The 19,932-nt window shown below is 40.4% G+C and overlaps 1 protein-coding gene across 4 annotated transcripts in view; it reads left to right on the forward strand.

Annotated features, from left to right (window-relative positions):
* Positions 1-19,932, forward strand: part of LOC119661747 (myosin heavy chain, non-muscle) — a 94,429-nt gene that overhangs the window by 41,685 nt on the left and 32,812 nt on the right. For all 4 annotated transcript variants that reach the window (XM_038071213.1, XM_038071216.1, XM_038071214.1 and 1 more), the window contains exons 4-5: positions 8,790-8,946; positions 19,474-19,595. In XM_038071213.1, the coding sequence (XP_037927141.1) occupies positions 8,790-8,946; positions 19,474-19,595 (279 nt within the window). The remainder of the gene's footprint in view (positions 1-8,789; positions 8,947-19,473; positions 19,596-19,932) is intronic.

A 19,932-nucleotide genomic window follows, 5' to 3' on the forward strand; every position in this document is an offset into this window, starting at 1 on the left:
TTTTCCTTATGGCACACATTCATTGTGAATCACACATTTTTGGTCCCGATGAGGATCGTCTTCATTCACGATTTGCTCATCTGTGTTTTTTTTTCCGGGCGACAAGATCCCTCCTTGTGGCACTCTGGCGCTTTGATTCGGGATCATATTCAACATTCCACGTCTCGTCTCCTGTTACCACTCTGTCCAATCATTTTGAATGAAATTCCTGGTACGTCAATAAACGCTGCTCTTTTCCCTTATTCCTCAGAACTGTCGGTACCACTTTCGCGCAGATTTTCCTCATTTGAAGGTCATCTGTTAAGATGCAATGAACAATTGTTTTGGGTATCCCGGACTCATCTCCGAGTACTTCTTTTGTGATAACGGGCGTCTCGAGCGGTTGTGGTCGTTAGTGGACTCCTAACTTTCCCTAAACTTGTTGTGGCATATGAAAGTTTGGCTCTTTTTCATCGCCTCATTACCATCGGCTTTTTGAAGCATTTCGACCGTCTCGGACACGTTTTTGTCCAGTTTGTGCAATGTTGCTCTAAAATCTGGTCCATGTTTTTCTAGACGAGGGTGCAGCAGGTACCTTTCTGCGGGGTGAAACACTATCTCGAATACTGTCTGCAGGCAACTCACCCCGGTCTCGTTTCAATGTTTAGATGCCCCACCAACTTTTCCGTCCGAACCTCCATCCCCTAACCAGCGCTGCTAATCACAAAAAATCATTTAGTGAGCTTTTGGGGCACCCTTTTCCGCGCCTCTATCCCCAAACAAAATTGTAGATGCCTTAATTGAAATCGGCCAAGTTTGCAAACTTTGCAGTCGCGAGATTTAATCATATCCTTGCCGGAGAAAAGAAAATCCAATCCATCCCATCCAATCCCGCAAGGAAGTGTACGAGGCAGCGCCTGATGAAATCACCTCTGCCATCTGTGATCAAAACCGTCAGCTAACGAAAACCCCTTCTTTAGTATTTTGTTTTCTTCAACACTAAGGTCAAATTTATTCCCGAAATACGGTATTGGTTTAAATAAAGAAAGTTCAAGTCAACAAAGAAAGATCTTTTTTCTTTTCACTTAAATTTTAATTTTTCTGTTATAAATTCCTAAAAATAAACCTTCATTGACTGCACACAAGATGATCACTACAATCTGCCTTACACATATTGGAGCCTTCAAGATAGATAACTTATTTGGTCACATTTACATATTGTCCACCGGTGACGATAGGAAAGTTACAAATATGAGTCAGTCATGCCAAGAGTGATAACATATTTCCCTTTGCGTGGTCGCAAGAAACCCACGCACTTTACATACATTTTACTTATTCTTCCAATGTTACATTGGAAATTAATTATGATCCACTACATGTCGCAGATCATAGTTTTTAAAATTGTTCTTTGGCAAGAAACCCAAACTAACCTTGATGAATGCCTAATTCGAGAAAGCCAATTTGGTTTGAAAAGTTTATGTTGGTTGTCTGTGCAGGTATTTTGAATTGTTTGTAAGCATCATTTTCACCTTACCTTTAATATAAACAAATATCCTTGAACTGAATGCTCAGAGGCTTAAATCGCGAAGAAAATTATCAAGAAAAGCCCAGTTTTTTGTTTATGAATTTCGTAGAGAATATATTTAAACATGAAAAACTCGGTAAACATTTCACTCTACCTAGTCTGGAATTTCGTACAAAAATTTATACGAATTCTAAAAAACAAGTGGAAATTCTTAATCAAATAAGGAAAATTGAATAAACAGATGTTAACCTAGATAGAGTTTATCACGTCTGTTTTGTATTTATGTTGGGAAAAAAGTAAGTAATAACATTTTGAAGGCATCAAACTAAGTTGAATATACATAGTGCCTACCTAGAATTGCGATGTTAGGTAACAAGGTTGTAGGCTGTAATTAATTACTCCTTATTAAGGCAAAAAATTTGAATTCACATTAACATCAAGTTTATTAATAAAGGGTCGAAAATGATGAAATTGATACTTTGAATCTAAAGTGAAATATAATTTGTAGTAAAAGCCGACTACTTTCCATTTATGGATTTTCCTTTCCATAAGTTACCAAGAACAAGTGCACGATCGAATAACTTGTTCTGTGTCTATGCACTTGTAATGTTGAGCCTTTTCCATAGCCGTTTATTAGCGGTATTGCTTCGAATCAGCGCAATTGTGCCTCTATCAATGACACAAAAACTTAGATTTATGACTCAAAAGTGTTGTCCTTAAATGGAAAAATCATCAGAGCCAAACCATGAGCCATAGCGTTTAGTTTAATGTTCGCAAGGCTTTTATGGAAACAGTGCCTATAATGGAAAATTTGTTATAATGCAATTGGAAATATGTAAATTCAGTTGAAAATGGAAACAGCATGTATGTTTATGTCAAGAAGGATTTATGATTCTATCGGAATAAATATAATATGCATTTGTCTTTTGTTTAATTCCTTATGGATTATAGGGCATTCACATAACCTCTTCTACCTTAACATTTTTATTCCTTATCTATTTGTTAATAAGATGAGTTTCATAATCCTGAAAATTTATCTTATTCGACTGGTAAATTTATTATTTGGATTAGCCAGATTTGGGTCCTGTTGGAACCTTGAAATTTCGGAAAATTTTGAGGCTATTCGGCAGTTTTCATTTTTGGTCATTGTTTTAAACCCCACCCTTATTCTTATCAAGTAACATACAAGAAACGTTCGACACATGATTATAGATATTCTGTAGGCCCTACATAAGGGACTATAGTTACTAATATATGGCAGAGTTTTAAATTTATCTAATTCTGAAATTTATCTAATTGTGAAACTCGAGTTCCATGCACCCCCTTTGTATTAGTAAATAGGATAGTACCTGCGAACTGCAATCACTGAAAGTTAATGAGTAATTGAGCATACTATCTCCATTCTAAACCTTATCTTACACGTGGGCACCCTTGTTAAGCCAAGCAACTTGTTGGAAAGAGTATTTGGGTCGGTGAGCTGATAATATTGAGTCTTCTGCCTAGCATAGTGGAAGAAAGGTCACTGAATATGCTGTGCGGCAGGGGAGTTTATTTAAACCAATGGCGTTTCTCAAGAACAATAATAAAAGATACGAAAATTTTTAGTAATAAACAGTCCTCAATCTCTGGCATTGCGAAGGGGCCAAAGACATCCAGAAGTAAGTAAACAGAAAGCTGAAGTTGAAATTTAAAAAATCTGATACAATGATGAATTAGCGCAGTTTCATGCTCGTTTTTGTGTAAACACAAAACCTTATTAAAATCGGTTTACTATATAGTCATGTGGGGTATCAAATTAAAGATCTCGATTAGTACTTTTCAAAGCCGATCTTAGTTTTGACATTCGTTGGAAGGGTGGGGAGCGCGGGGGGTTGAAAGTGATCACTTCTTTAAGGGGGCCATTCTCAGAAACTACCAAACCGAAAAATCTGAAAAAAATCAGGAGGCTGCCACTATATGGTGCCTGGGCTCCGAAATACCTTCCATGCCGATATCTGTTCAAATAAAGTTAATGGTATATTACTACGATTTTTTGTAATTGGTTAGAAACCCCCCTTAAGTTCATCCTAGTACCATGAAATTTTGCAGTGATATAGGCTATAATATAGAGCACGATCTTACCAAGTTTGGTGGAAATTGCACTATTACTAACAAAGTTATAATACCTCAAATTTGTTGCTTCTTTGAAAATTGGAGACTATGAATGTCAATATCACCCGAAAGTGGATATTCTCACATAATATATGGATATATTACGTGCTACGTACTAAGAAATAAACAAAACCTTTCGTATCTGAAGCGTCCAGCTTCCGGTTTCCCGACTTGTTGTTCTTCATATTTGCACCGGGCCCAGCGGCGGGGTACATATTCCTTGTTGGTATCTTGAAAACCACATTGGCTTTGTCAAGGATTCATTTCGACTCCCTCCCTCAATCTCGTGAAGAATCTTCACACATTATGTGGAGCTCTGTAGTATATTTATTATGTTATGGAGTCTTGAGCAGTTCTGGTGTGCTGTATTCCTTGTGGTTTCTTTGGATGTGTTGCTTAGGACTTTTGATGTCAGGCACTTAATACATTTTTTCAGAAAACCATTCTTAATTAGTATTCGAAACATTCTGCTTTTGCTCTCTTCATCGAACTCCATTTCATTCGCTGTTAGTCAGATAAGTCATTTTTGGCAGCGAGTGTACTGGATTGTAAGCGACGTATTTGATAAGCGCACACGTGTAGTCAACTGGGGCGTTTTTAGTATGTTCTCCATTACGGTATCTGCACTCGTAGGATATTATTGTCCATTATGCAAAATCTTTGAATTCTCTCATGGCCGTGTATAGTTTTACCAGCGTAGCTGTCATAGGGGGTTTTAAAGTCAATGAAAAGATGGTGCACCTGATGTCCATATTCCAGTAGTTTTTCCCTCGCTTGCCGCAGAGAGAAAATTTGATTTGTTGCTGATTTGCCTGGAGTTGGCCAATGATATTTTGGGCGTATGTGGCTATCTGACCTAGCAAAATAGCGGAGAATATCTTATAGATGGTACTCAGCAACGTGATACCTCTATAATTACTGCACTGTGTGATATATCCCTTTCTATGTATGAGACGTTGCCCGTCGTCATGTATTGATTCGCTGTCCCATACTTTGACCATCAATTGATGGACCGCTTGGTGTAATTGGTCTCCTCCATATTTAACCAATTCCGCTGTAATTCCATCAGCTCCTGGCGACTTATGGTTTTTAAGCCGATAAATTGCACGGACTGTTTCTTCTATGGTTGGTGGTGGCAGCATTTGTCCGTCGTCTTCAGTTGGCCGGACCTCCAACTCAACATTTTGGTTGAGCAGTTAATCAAAATACTCAACCTATCGCTCCACTATGTCTATTCTGTCGAAAATCAGGTTTCCCTATTTGTTTCGACAGGATAAGTATCGCGGCGTATAGGGCTTCATCCTGCTGACTTGTTGGAAAACTTGCGCATCTGGTGCGGTTGCTCTCTGTACTTTTCTAGTTCACAGACTTGTCGCTTCTCCCAGGCTTCCTTTTGCCGCCTGTGAAGTCGCTTCTCCGCTTGACGGAATTCGTGGTAAGTCTCTGTGCGTGCCTGCGTTCTTTGAGAATGCAACATTACTCAGTATACAGTATTCTTTCATTCCGTTGCTAGCTTACATTCATCGTCAAACTAGCCGTTCCGATTTTTCTTGCGGCTGGGGTCAAGTATATTTGTGGCCGTATTAATGATAACGTTCTTCAGGTGGTTGTGGAGATCATTTGTTGATGCTTCATCTCCAGGATCTGTGTTGATTGCGGTTATTGCGGCATCCATTTCCCCCTTATAGGTGTTACGGGGGACTGTGTTGTGAATGGCTTCAGTATTCACTCTCACCTCATTGTCAGAGGGGATTGTAGGTGGTGTCATAATTCGAGCTCGGAACACTATGCCAACGAGATAGTGGTCCGAGTCTATATTGGCCCGCCTATATGTTCTTACATTCATTAAGGCTGAGAGGTGGCAGCGTTCAATCAGCACGATGTCAATTTGGTTGAAAGTGATGTCGTCTGGAGATGCCCACGTATGTTTGTGGACCGCTTTTCGCGCAAACCAGATACTTCCAACAAACATTTCGTCGGATACTGCTAACTGAATAACCCGCAGTCCGTTATTGGTATCCCTATGTAAGCTATGGGAGTCGACGTATCGCCTGAATACGGGCTCCGTCCCCACTTGGCTGTTGAAATATCCAAGTATGATTTCGATATCATACTTAGGACAGGCTTCGAGGGCCCGCTTAACTGCCTCGTAGAAGGTACCCTTCTCGGACTCTGCAGTCTCCTCTGTAGGGGTGTAAACGTTTATGAGGCTTATATTTTTAAATTTGCCTGGCTAACGCAGAGTGCGTAGCCTTTTGCTTATATTTTCAAAGTCGATAACAGCAGGTTTAATTTTTTGGCTGACTAAGAATGAGCTTGTGTTAATTCATGATCACTTATGTTTAGAATTATCAAAATAAACACATTTGTACAAATGATTGTGACGTCTGATTAAAATCGGTTCAATGTTTGTCTGTCTGTTTGTCCACTGCATTTTTGCCAGAAACGGCTACACCAATTGACCCGAAATTTGGTGAAAAGATGGGACCTGTGAACGTCCAGACATGCACTGAGATACACCTTTCTATGTTGATATTAAGGGGGGAGGAGGGGTCCTCATATATACAACAGGGGGGCGTACAATTTGTTTCACCGAATATAGTCATGTTGGGTATCAAATGAAAGATCTCGATTAGTACTTTTCTATGCCAGGCTTAGTTTTGACATTCATTGGAAAGGAGTGCAGGGGGTCGAAGGTGATGATATCTTTAATGGACACATTGTCAGAAACTACTCAACGGAATGATCTGAAAAAAATCATGAAAATCGAAATTAAAACTCCACAATTTTTTCCACAGTCCTAAGCACATTTGTTTCCCTTTTCGTGTGCGTTTCCTGTTTATTTCTACTAATTTTTACACAATAAAAGCGGAGAAGCAACAGTAAGCATTTTTCTTTGTGGTTTTTCTATTAAAATAACAAGTGCTTTAATATGGAGGAAGTATTTCACTCTAGAATTTGCAGAGAATTCTTGATAACAGCAAATAGTGAAAAATATGCAAATATTATTTCTCTTATGATGAAGAGAAATATAATAATTAAAAGTTGTAGCTTGGTTGTATGTAATGCAAAGTGATTTTCATTTGGCGAATTAATTAAATACCATTCAATGGTTGACTGAGAATGTCTCAAAATAGTAGAACGCTTATAGAATGCATAACAATATTGCCGGCAGCTTTTTGAGTCCAACTTGATAATGCAATTATTACTTTTTCATTGAATGATTTCTATTAATATTTCATATTATTTACAAAACAGAAATTGGATTACCATTTAATTGTTTGATAAAGCGAATGAAATATTAGTTGGTTAGATAATTGAGTGGGTCAAAATTTTAATCGAGGTTAGGTGCATAAGATTCATACATGATTGCTTCTCAATGGTGCGTACATGCAAAGAACTCTCTTATAAGCAATTGATAAATATATTTCTACGAAGACAAAGTTATATACAGAATATATCAAATGGAACGCTTCTACAAATACTTTTCTGCAATGAATTCCTTTTTGATATTACTGAGACTTACGTTGACGGGAGCTTGGAAGTTGAAAAATGGCAGGAGGAAGCTGCCAGGTTGCATGAGAGCACCAGTCAGAATATTCGAGAATCACAAGAAATGATCAGTTAGGAGGTGACCAAAGAGCAGGAGCGAAACTACCAAGCAGCAGTAGATCATGAAAGAAAAGTCATAGGTGAAGGTGTAAAATGGCGGAAGGAAAAAAGCAGCAGAAAAATTTCTAAGCAGGGTGAGCATACCTAGCAGGACAGTGCAAAGTCGGAGGAGATGACTATTCAAGAGGTAATAAGTCGGCAGATGGAAAGTGTGAAGTGGTGAAGCGAGTGATAAGAATTGGAGGCCTTTAGGGACAGAGGTAGCAACTGGCATATGCTGGACAGTAAGAAATTTGACAACAGTGTACAACTCGCTTATTTGACTTGAAGGCAATGGATCGCCCAAGTTGTAAAATTGATGAGCGTAACATCTATGCGCATTTTTAGAAGCAAGTGCCACGGGTGGGGAAGAGGAAGGGGGGGGGGGGGAAAGACAAGAGTTTTGGGATAATTACTGTGAGAAGAAAGCGAAGTGGTAAATAGAAGAAAATTGAAAAGTAAGGAGGATACACGAGTGAGTATTGTATAGCGATCCAGTAGGGTTTATCTTTTGAGTGCTAAGGAAGAGAATGAGCTGCCTTTCGAGTAAATATGGCAAGGCTCTGGAAAAGTGGTAAAAGTTAAGGAAACAATTAATTTGGAGGAGAGGAAGCTGGGACGATTTAACAGTCAAAAGTTGCATAGCTAAGATATCTGCAAAAATGAAGGTGGAATCGTTCAAATGTTAATAGTCGTCTTACGAGCAATGATATGGGGCAATCATGAAGAAGTAAGCAGTGAGAATTTGAATGTCACCCAAAATATAACGAAGGACAAACGGTGGTTTTATTGCAATATATGCGTAGGATCAGATTGCGTAAGACTTTGGTATCAACATGAGTTTGTTCTTTGAAAGAGATGTTCGGAGAACATAAAGCGTCTGGATTAGCATTGAAGAAGAATCACCTCCATCTTCTTTTGACGGGACTGGCAGGAAATCTATGGACGCTTAGCGATAATCCTTTCATATGCATCTTAAGAACAGTTTCGATAAATCTACCTACATTAACTTTTCCTAGTATATGTAGCATAGCAGAGGGCTAGGAATTTTTAGCCCTCCCGGAAGACAATGTGCTGATATATCTGGATATATTTTTATTTTTTCGACGCAACAAATTCGTGAACATGCTTGTTTTTCACAGGAACCAGTCTGAGGCATACGCCATTTGAGGTCTCATTATTTTAAGTGTCCTCTACTAGTAGTAAGGATACTTCCTTTTTCATTTCACACTTCATCTTCCAGAACTAGAAGCATATACCCCACAAAGTAGTTTGTTGAAGTGATATTCCTTTGCCTGTTCGCCTGGGGGATCATATTCAATTTAGCATATGTAATGCAGCGCTTTTTGCATGGATAAAAAGTATATTAGGTTATAGAAAAAGATTTAGAAATTTTTATTGACGATTGGTTGAAGTGGTTCAATATGATACTAATTTATAACGTTTTACTTCTTTTTGACTTATAATTTTTCATTTTTTTCAGACTTATTCCGGACTGTTTTGTGTAGTTGTAAATCCATATAAAAAGCTTCCAATTTATACGGAGAAAATTATGGAGCGATACAAGGGAATAAAACGACATGAAGTGCCTCCACATGTATTCGCCATCACGGATACTGCCTATAGGTCAATGTTGCAAGGTAAGTTCTGAAACAATATGAAGTAAGTTTATCTAAAAGAGTACTTCAGAATTGTAAACATACATTGAAATAATATAGAATGATCGAAATGGTTTTCTAACTCAGCAAATATTATATATGAAGAGTTCCAGTTACATTCCAACTTGACTTTACAGTTCCATAGCACTTGACTCCCATATAAGGTTCAAGCTTCACTAAAAACGAGTATGAATTTTCGTCAATATGTTTTATTTTACGCGCAAAGCGTGGAATGTCATATATATTTCATCTGGAAACCGTGACTCTTAGTACTCGTCGTACATATATATGTTGTTTTTAAAGTCGAATTGTAACTTCAAGAAAGTTATGAGTAAAATATTGAAAAGGGAACAGTGAAAACCGCATGGCACTTTTGCAACTTGTTATAAACACATTACTCAATGACCTACTTGAGGCATGAATGTGTTGATAATTGGAATCATGTTTAAATGAAGGTTGAAATTTGCTTTATGGAATTAATAGTAATTTATTAAGGTGTTCTTAGAGATAATTTTCAAAAATAGGCGCTAAGATATCAGGCGACATCGTTTGAAGGTTTGAAATGTTCATTTGAAGGAGACTTAGAGTTGGAAGGATACTATGAACTGTGGATGCATCATTCTTTTCTGAATTAATCATTGCACAAAAGATGATTCAACAGAATGGCATTGGAATCACGAAACTTTGTAAATTATCACATTCATATATTGTGTTCCTATGAAAGCATGGTACGTCGGTTTATGTCAAAGAGTTTCGTTACATTCCGGCAATTCAAATTATATTTGTTGAGTCATGGAAGTGCTATAGAATTTTATTAATAATATGTTATATTATTCTCTCGAAATAAATTCTCATTGGCAAAAAAGTATGCAGGACAATTATTTGAAAAATTAAATAGGCGGATTTTAAACGACAAGTTTGAATGTAATTCCATAGTTTTGACTGGAAAAAACAATTTAGAAGATATAATTGATGCCACATTTTGTGTAGAAATGATTTATCGAAATATTTAGCTGAAAAATAGAATTGAAATCTATGATTGATGCATGAAACTGTATCATGCAATGCTGTAACCGATTCGGTTGAAGATCCCAGGGCGAAACGTCGATTGGTCCCCACGATAGAGCATTAAACCTGGGAAACGTCTGTTGAACCAACACCAACAGCTCTACCACCAAATCTTATCTCCACTTCCACGTGGTGATTGCTGGGATTTCTTTCTTCATGAAAAACTGCAGACAGAGAAGGATGAAGGCGAGTCTCCCTCGCTTAAAATCGGGACAAAATGTACCAACTGGTCATCTAGATTGGTGACAACCCTACATGGAAAACCGATGTTACGAAGCCACGGAAGGAACCTGGGACAGGATGAATTTTACAACAATGAACCCGGCAACGACAGCGGATGACCGATTTGCGCCTTTTCTCATGGAACGTGCGCTCCCTGTACAGACCGAATGCTGCTGAGCAGCTAGCCGATACCCTGTCCCAATATAAGGCTGATGTAACAGCGTTGCAAGAGATGCGATGGACAGGGATCGGTTTCCTGGAGAAGAGCCCCTACTCCCTATATTATAGCGGCCATCCAGTAAACCATGTGCTCGAAAGGACCTTCGTATGGAGGCTGCAGCGGCTTCCGGACAGCATCCGTCCTGATCAGGACGTGCGTGCACGTGTCCAGCTCCTTGGGCGCGCAGGCAGGTGCCAACGCTCTAGCATCCTATTGGTTTGCGGGTAGTAAGCGGTAGTTCGCTGGTGTTTGAATCCCAGGAGTTTGCTTAACTCCGAGAAAAGGGTGGACTCAAATTGGGGGACGCCAAAACGAGCGATCCACTCTCAACAGAGGGCTTCGGAACAAGATTGTGCCGTAATGTCCTTCAGAGGTATTGGCTCAGGCCACCGCGTAAACCTGTCGATGATTGTAAGGCAATACTTGTAACCGTGCAGGTCTCGCAGAGGGCCTACGATGTCGAGGAGTGTGGTGTGGAACCGCTTGGTAGTGCGAGGAAATGAGCCCACTTCTTTTCTTACATGCCTGAATAACCTTACACTTTTGGTATGCGATGCACTCTCTAGCTAAGCAGTTGATGCCCTTATTCATGGAGGGCCAGAAGTATTTCTCGGCGACTAACCAATTTGACGTCCTGCATGCGCTACGTCGTGAACTGCATGGAACACTTCCTTGCGCACTTCCTTGCGAAAGGTGACCGGAATGTTTGGCCGGGGTCCCTTGTTCGAGTATTCGCAGCCGAGAGAGATGTTCGAGCCGAAGATGGGCAATTATCGAAATTTATATTTGGGGTTGGATTTGAAGCTCTGAAGTACTGCATCATCTACCTGCGCCGTGGCAATAGCCGAGAAGTCGATTGAGGCGGGGATGTTAACCTCGGAGACACGTGACAAAGCGTCAGCAACTATGTTGTCCTTGCCGGACACGTGCTCACGTGCTATATGTCGGACATGACTGGCTTACAAGGCTCAGGTGTCGCAGCTGACGAGGGGACGCTTTGTCGGGCTTTTGTTTCAAAGCATATGTGAGAGGCTTATGGTCCGTGAACACTGTGAACGGCCTGCTTTCTAGGGAGAAGCGGAAGTATTTAATGCTCAAGTACGCGGCGAGCAGTTCCCGATCGTAGGTGCTGTAGTTCCGTTGAGCGGGGTTTAACTGTCTGGAGAAGAAGCTCAACGGCTGCCAGACTTGATTCACCTTTTGGTGAAGAGCAGCACCTACTGCGATGTCAGAGGTATCAACAAAAACGGCTAGGGGTGCATCTTGTCGAGGAAATGCCATCAGCCAGTTGCTGTCGGGATTTATCAAACGCGCGGACAGCCTCTTCAGATCACATAATTTCTCATGTGTCCTTTGTTTTGGGGCCAGACAAGTACGCGTTCAAAACGGGCTGGTGTCGGACAGCCTTGGGCAGGAAACAATAAAAGAAGTTTAGCATGCCCAAGAACCTCCGCAAATCCCTCAAGGTTTTCGGATGCGGGTAGCTTGAGATTGCTTGTACCATGTCTGGGTCGGGCTGTATTCCGTCAGGGGAAATGAAGTAGCCAAGGAATCTCATCTGTGTCTGGAGGGACTTATATTTCTCAACGTTTAGGACTAAACTGGCTTCAAGGAGACGTTGAAAAATGCACTCGAAATGGGCTAAGTGCTCAGACTCTGAGGAAGAAGCGACCAAAACATCATCCAAATATACGAAACAGAAGTCGAGGTTTCGCAGGACCGAGTGGATAAATCTTTGAAAGGTTTTCGCCCCATTGCACAACCCGAAAGTCATCCGTGTGAACTCGAAGAGTCGAAAGAGTGTGCATATTGCCGTCTTTGAAATGTCTTCTGGAGTTACAGGGATTTGGTGATAGGCCTTGGTTAAGTCCAAGGTCGAAAAGATTGCAGAAGTTGTTCAAACTCTTTCCGTGCAATAGCCAGCTTCTGGGGTGGTAGGGGACGCACATTCGAGCAGATAAGGGAACCAGTAGTGTTAATATTGTGCTGCACATTGTGCTTCACTGGTTTAGAGAGACTACATTCGGTAGTAATCTGGCTGAACTTTTGGAGGAGTGCCCGAACACGAGAGTCAGTATTGTCCTCCAAAAGTACGGAAAGATTTTTGTTGGGAAGAGATGAGATATCGCCTATGGGAGCGGAGTGATGTGGCGCAATTTCGAATGTTGTTAACCCCGCTGCGCCACACCGTGACCGTCAGGTTATGGCTCAATAGGATGGACGGGTCACTTAATCCGTACGGATGAGGATGATCCAGCCCAGAAAGTCTATAAGGGCAACATCTATGGTAGAAAAAGAAGACGAGGCAGACCCTGCTTAAGATGGAACGATGGCATGATCAGGACGTCAGACAGCTTTTAGAGATATGGAATTGGTGGACCTTAGCGCAAAACCGGGGTGTCTAGACTTCCTTATTAAGGCAGGGCTCAATGGTAAAAAATATGCAGCACAATTATTTGAAAAATTAAATGGGCGGATTTAATTTCAAACGACAAGTTTGAATGTAATTCCGAAGTCCGAGGTGGAAAAAAAAACAATTTAGAAGATATAATTGATGCCATATTTTGTGTAGAAATGATTTATCGAAATATTCAGCTGAAAAATAGAATTCAAATCTATGATTGATGCATGAACCTGTATCATGCCATGCTGTAACCGATTCATTGTCAGTCCCTAACAAAAGTAAAATTTTGAAAAAAAAATAAGCTTATCTGAAAACAGATTACCCATCGACCATATTCGAGTTTACAGCCATATATGGAATAAATATGGCATGGCTGTGTGAGATTTCTCTACGTTGTGTAACCACAAATAGAGTCATTTTAGATGTCCGTACTTGAAGACATTCATATGAAGGCAGCAGAGACCGCTTAGGAAGACGTGTACATATGTACTCACATATACTCAATTAAAATGCTTCCAGTCCTAGCGTTTCAATGCCGTCTATACAGAGTTTCCATGCTGGAATCTCATGTGTGAAAATCATTCTAGGAGAAAGACCTAATAAAAACAAAAAGATAAATGAAATAGAACATGTACAACAACTATAGAAATCCATCTGATCTTATTGATGCAGATATGTACGGTTTTAGCTTTATAAGTAGGAAACAAGAATTCCGTATGTCGCTAGCAACACATGTTCAATTCTACTTCTATTGCGCTAAGAATTCCAATTCAATTTGATAGCTAACTATCCAGTGTTCAGTCAATTAATTTAATTTCGATAACAATCAACATTTCGGAAGATTTCTCTAGCAATTATAGTGAATTGATCTATATTCGCTTGATATCCCCATAGTTTGGTACACATTGAACGGAGGCTGTGTATAGCGTTAGATTTCAATTTATTTGTAGTGCTTTTCGTGAGCAATAAATGTAGGTCAAGCGAATAGAAAAATTTCAAAACGATCAAGTCTACTAGATTTAATTTAAGTCTATGAAATATCTATATCAAGTTCTAATGAAATTAGAAGATGAACGTACATATGCGGTAAAAATGCGTGAGACAATGGAGTAAGCGTCTTGGCACGGGGAAATTGAATAAAAACCATCTGAAGTGGGATAGAATCTTTCAAACTAGACACTCACATACTAAAGAGCCAAAAATGTGTATTCAAGTAAATGCGTCCCAAAATATAAAAATACTTTCACTGTGATGACGAATGAATATTTTGTCAGGGAAATATGGTTATGAAGATTTTTTCAATAAACACTGCGTGTATTAGGTCAAGAACTGTTGTGGATTTCTTGTTTGGATCTTCAAAATACGTGACACCGTTCGTTTTCCCGGCGCTTGCTTGCTAGATCATAGGAAAAATATTCAAAACAAAGTAAAATGCCATATAATTGTGGCTGAATGTTTTAGAGAACAATTGGAAGTTGATTGGATGCAGCTTTCATCTATATATACTACGCTTGGAAACTTTACTATTCTTGGTGTGGATTCTACTTAGACTTGGTTGTGTCTTTCCACAGGATCTTTTGTTATAATATTTCTATATAAGCATTTGCATTCCAAAGTAATGAAATCATTTTTACGGAATTTCATTGAATAAGTAAGTAGATGATCATGCCATATGGGGAGTAGATAAATAATTTAAACAACTGTATTGTGTCCTATTATCAATAAGATAATGGGTGAACATCATATATTGGTTAATGAAAACTCCGATATACTTTTTTTACTAGGTATTCATATTAAAACAGTTGACGAGCTCATAAAGTTGTAATATTTAACATTCTCCATGATAATGCAAACTGGGACCAGCTGTTTCCATTGTTCCTATCTTTTACATGCTTCTATATTGATCTCTTTACTTTTGCTTGAATATCTCTTGACACGAAAAAGAGACTAATCTATTCCCTGATCCGGTCCTAATCTTTATTTCTCTTGCAAAATGTGTACGAGGCCTGATCAAAAAGTTCCAGGACGTTCTCAATAACTCCTTATTACAAATATCTATAATTGTTCTAATTTATCCCCTTCAAAATACTCCCCTTGGTTCCAGGCATCTGGAAAACTCTGTTTCATGGATGCTGTTCAGCTGTCCCAGTGTCTTTTCCTTGATCTCCTCTATCGTTTGAAACTGCTGTCCTTTCATTGGGTACTTGAGTTTTGGAAACAGCCAGAAGTCACACGGAGCTAAGCCAGGAGAATAAGGGGGATGGGGAACGGTTGTCATCAATTTTTTGGCAAAATACTTGCGAATGAGGAGCGCGGTGTGGCAAAGCGCGTTGTCGTGGTAGAAAAATCGCGCGCCTGTTGCCTATCATTTTGGCCTCTTACGACGAATCTTTTGGTGTTAATTTCTCAAGGTTTGAAGGTATCGATTGGTAACGATTGAATGTCTAATTTTTTGGAAGGAACTCATGATGTATGATACATTTCGAATCGAAGAAAACAGCGAGCATCACTTTAACGGTCGATCTCACCTGGTAAGCTGTTTTTGGTCTTGGTGAATTTTTTGACTTCTACTAGGACGACCGCACCTTGGTTTCCACGTCATAGCCATAAACCCAAGACTCACCAAATGTAATGATGGTTTTCAAGAAGGGATTGTTCATTCAAGAGCCCCTGATAAACCTCCAGGCGATGCGCTTTTTGATCCTCTGTCATCATTCGTGGAATGAACTAGGCTGCAACCCTTTTCATCTTCAATTTTTGGGTCAAAATCTCCTGGCATGACCCAAATGAGATGCCGCACTTCTTTGCCATCTCTCGAATTGTCAAACGATGATTGGAACGCATAAGGGCATTCATTTCATTCATTTTAGCCACATAAAAGTGGTCAATTGAGGTTAAAGATTTTCCTGAACAAGGCTCATTTTTCGTTGATATTCTGCTTTTCCCGAACCGTTTAAACCAATCGTAACACCGTGAACGACTCATCATTTCATCACTAAGCTGCAGCAAGTTTCCGTGAAAGATTTGCCTAATTTAATGTAAAATTTTACGCAAACCCATTGCTCCTCCTTCATTTTCATGACGAAAAAAAAAAACGCGGAACACAAAAAACAAACTCCACTAACTAGCTAAACAATCGGTTTGGAGAAGGTTAGAGCAACAAAACAAAATGGAGATTACCCAGGAAGGATCCTGCAAAAAAAATGAGCGCCGAACCAGCTGCCAACGTTAACGTGAAAGCGGTCTGAAGGTAGCATCCCAAGGTCAGCATCACAACCATGATGCGTTTCAACGCATTTCAAGTAATGGTGCGACGGTTCTTTGCTAAAGAAATATAGAGCCCGTAAATGGAAGACAGTACGAATCTAGAGTAGACCCTACTAGGCCCGACTGTTACCGGACAGAGCTATACTTCCCGTGATTTCGTTCAATATCAGAATTCGAACACATTACGTCCGCCACCACTCGCAGCGATCAGTAGAGCTTTCAATCTTTTCCATTCATCGATTCACTTCCATGATTCCGCAGTCAAACAGATTTTATGAGACTCCTTTGGGATGTGGTCGAGGACCCACGAGGAAATTGAATAGAGCTTAGGAGGGGATAGAATCGAAGGTCATGAGTGTAATTTAGGTATGATAAGGAATGTCCGTTGAAGAAAGTGGCTACGATATAGCGGAAAACAGCTTAAGGTTGTCGGTATAGAGCAAACAGGGATAAGTAAAGAGGGGGAGGGGGTCGTGGATAAAAAATAAAAATAAAGGTCCCAGAATAGGCCCCTGCGGGTCGCCAGAGGAGGGGAGAAGGATGTGCAGCTGCCGAAAGAGACGCGGCAGGATCGGTTGGAAAGGTAAGAGGCAAGTCATGAAACAAGTGGTATGGGAACGCTTAGAGACCAGGGTTTCCATAGAAGCATCTTGTGATTTACATTATCAAAGGCATTTGGCGACAAAGTTGGTAAAGTCGAGCAAGTTGGAGGCAGTGGACCTACGCTTAACGAAGCCATGTTGCTCTTTCACTATATGGTGACCAAAGTGGGCGGACAACCAGTCGCTGATATGTCTTTCGAAGATTTTGAAACAGGAGGAGAGGAGAAAAATGGGGCAGTAATTCTCGACAAGCGTTTTATTCAGATTATTCGCAGGCCGTGCTGCATAGGGTGATCATTCAACTTTTGGACAATTGTGCCGAAATCAGTTTTGTTGTGTGATGCGAGTGAGTATGGAGTACTGTGCTCGGTTCTAGGCGTTGGATGTTTAAAAGTAAAAGTAGTGGAGAGAGGGAGGGGTATACCTGCCCATTTCGAACCCTATTATTCGAACCACAAGGGAACAATTTAATCCAGCGCACGAATCTCTCTCTAGCACTAGGAGTTGCTGGTTAAACACCTCCTCTAGAGCTGTTTCATTATCTCTTCAATATCTGTGGTATTGACAGATGGAAATCGTCTGAATATCGCAGCGCTTGCGAAAATGATGGGTGAAGAAATTCGTTCTTTGAAATCTGGTCGAAGTATTCCTGTCGGTCGGTCGATATATCGTGCCCGTTGGTGTCGGCTTTTAGCAATTCTATACAAATCTCTCTCGCCATCCCGAGTGTCCAGTTTATCGTAGAGATCTTTGTGTTGGTCTAATCGAGGAATTACAATAGCTTTCTTTGCTTTCTGGTTGTGGCGATTGGCCAGCATTTTATAGTAACGATTGGCCAGCATTTTATAGTTACGATAGAGGCATTTCTTCTCACGGACCTTCAATGTAATGGTCGGCAATCGTGTAAGTGAGATGATTTCCTTCCTTTTTTTCATGATGATTCAATTCGATCGCTTTATTTGAACGGTGACTTAATCAGCGTTTCGCAGGACCTGCCACCAAGTATACTTTATTTATCTCTTTTCCTGATATCAGTATTTTATGTTATTTTATATTTTGCTGAGGATAGTATTAAGTACAAGGTCATAAAACCTCCTTTATCTGTGCTTGGGGTTATCATGTTATGTTAATAATGTGGTGATTTTTTTTTTATTCATAAAAGCCAAATTTAGGGACCAACTTATTCTCTTTATCAACGGTAGAGGAATATTTTTCAAATGGATTGATTTCATGTAGCTAAAGGAATGGAGAAATTTATGAGAGATATAGCAACGGGTCATTTAATCCATATGGGTGAAGCCGATTCCGACCGGTAAGTTTATAGAGGCTACAGAAGAAAACGTGCAGTGGACTTTACTTTAGATGAAGCCATGTCGTACGTCAGGACGCCAGGTAGGATGGATGTCGAAGTGGCGTTGACTTGGGCGGAAAATCATAATTTGTGTAGTTCCTTACTAAGGCAGGCTTGTTTTGATGCTACAAACTCCTAAGACAGTGACTGTTGTTATGAGAGCAAAGAGGCCCAATGGTTTGCTTAATGTCCATAGCCTGAGGGCCATCCTCTTCTTCGCAGCTTCGGCAATGCGAATTATGGGTATACCAAGCTTGGCGGCATGGTCCCTATGGGCCAGTGCCCCGTGCAGACAGTCGTAATCTTGTATGTATTTGCACGTGTCTGGCACATGACCTCTCGTGATCGGGCTATGTTATAAGCGGGCCAAATCCTCCCCGACTTGGCACAGGTGGTTTGTCTGGGGTTCCTCCTCCTTGATAACAACCCAGTCATCCATGGGCATCCTGGGGTTTTGAAAGCGCAGGTATTGGACGAGCTTGTCCTTGTCCATGCGGATCTTCGGCAAACCAGCTGCGAGCGACTTTTCTCCTGGAAATTTCGTTGTAGGGGATGGTTTTGGGCTTTACACCCTCCCAGACGTTGCTGATCTTTGGGACGCACGAGCCGAGAAAGTCCCTGTAGAATTGGTCTTGCAAACTATAACGTGAAACCTAAGGACCACCTGAGAGGAAGCAAAGCAGGGATGGATCCCGTGTGTTTGCCTTTGGTGTCCAAGAGATGTCCATTTGCCGCCTAGCTCCGATATGTCCTTCGGTTGGTTTCAGCACAGCGACGTTAAGGCTTGCACGGAATGTGGTGCTCCCGACGGCTACTGTCTCATGGCTGGATGCCTAGTAGCTCGTCCTCCGATGATGCGCCTGGCATCACCACTATTTCTTCTAACGTCGGTTTATTTGTTTTTTAAAAAATTGGCCACGCAACCCTCGGCGCATGCTGTTCCACTGGCTTGGGGTCCTATTAGCACCTTCTCCAGTGCAGGGAGGACGATCCCCGAGCTGTTGCTTCGGCTCATACCGCCGCCAGATCCATTTGCTCCTAACACACCACCGTGAGGAGGTCGTGTGAGGACTTGCCGAATTATGCAACTTTAACCTCAAGCATAATCAGACCAGGCCGTCCCGATGAAGCCATAGTGTAGGTCAGGACGATCGAAGGATATCGAAGTGGCTTGGACTTCCGCGGAAAATCATAACGTTGCGTTTGCTTACTAAGACAGGCTTGAGTCAAATATCGATTTTTCCGCCTCCGATGATGATGATTTTGTTGTATTTGATAAAAATTGATCCCTTGTGAATAAGTGACATTTTCTTCTCTTTTTTATCGCAAAAGTTCTTATCAATGTTCCTAATATCACTTTTTTTTGTCATTTCAGATCGTGAAGATCAGTCAATTCTGTGTACAGGTGAATCAGGTGCTGGAAAGACAGAGAACACGAAAAAAGTTATTCAGTATTTAGCCTATGTGGCGGCATCTAAACCGAAGGGCTCTGGTGCGGTAAGTAGAATGTCCTGGAAGCAAATAATTTAGTTAACCACGTCTACGTCGAGCTTATAACTATTCTGGTCTATTGAAATTAAGCACAAAATGTTTTTTTGTTTTTCATGACATTCTTGGAATTTTCATATTCCTAGTGATAATTAGTCAATCTTATTAATATTCAGAGCATCTCAAAGCACTGGAATCCGATCAACATTTAATCTATTATCTATTGATTGTACTTTGTCATTTCCGACTAATTGTTGTTTATAAAATGGCTGTTGGTTATGGTTATTTCATTCTATTTGGTGTAGCATGTATTTATGCACATTTAAAATGGAATAGTTGTTTTAAA

The sequence above is a fragment of the Hermetia illucens genome, chromosome 1 (assembly GCF_905115235.1).
Source record: "Hermetia illucens chromosome 1, iHerIll2.2.curated.20191125, whole genome shotgun sequence".
Classification (NCBI taxonomy): Eukaryota; Metazoa; Arthropoda; class Insecta; order Diptera; family Stratiomyidae; genus Hermetia; species Hermetia illucens.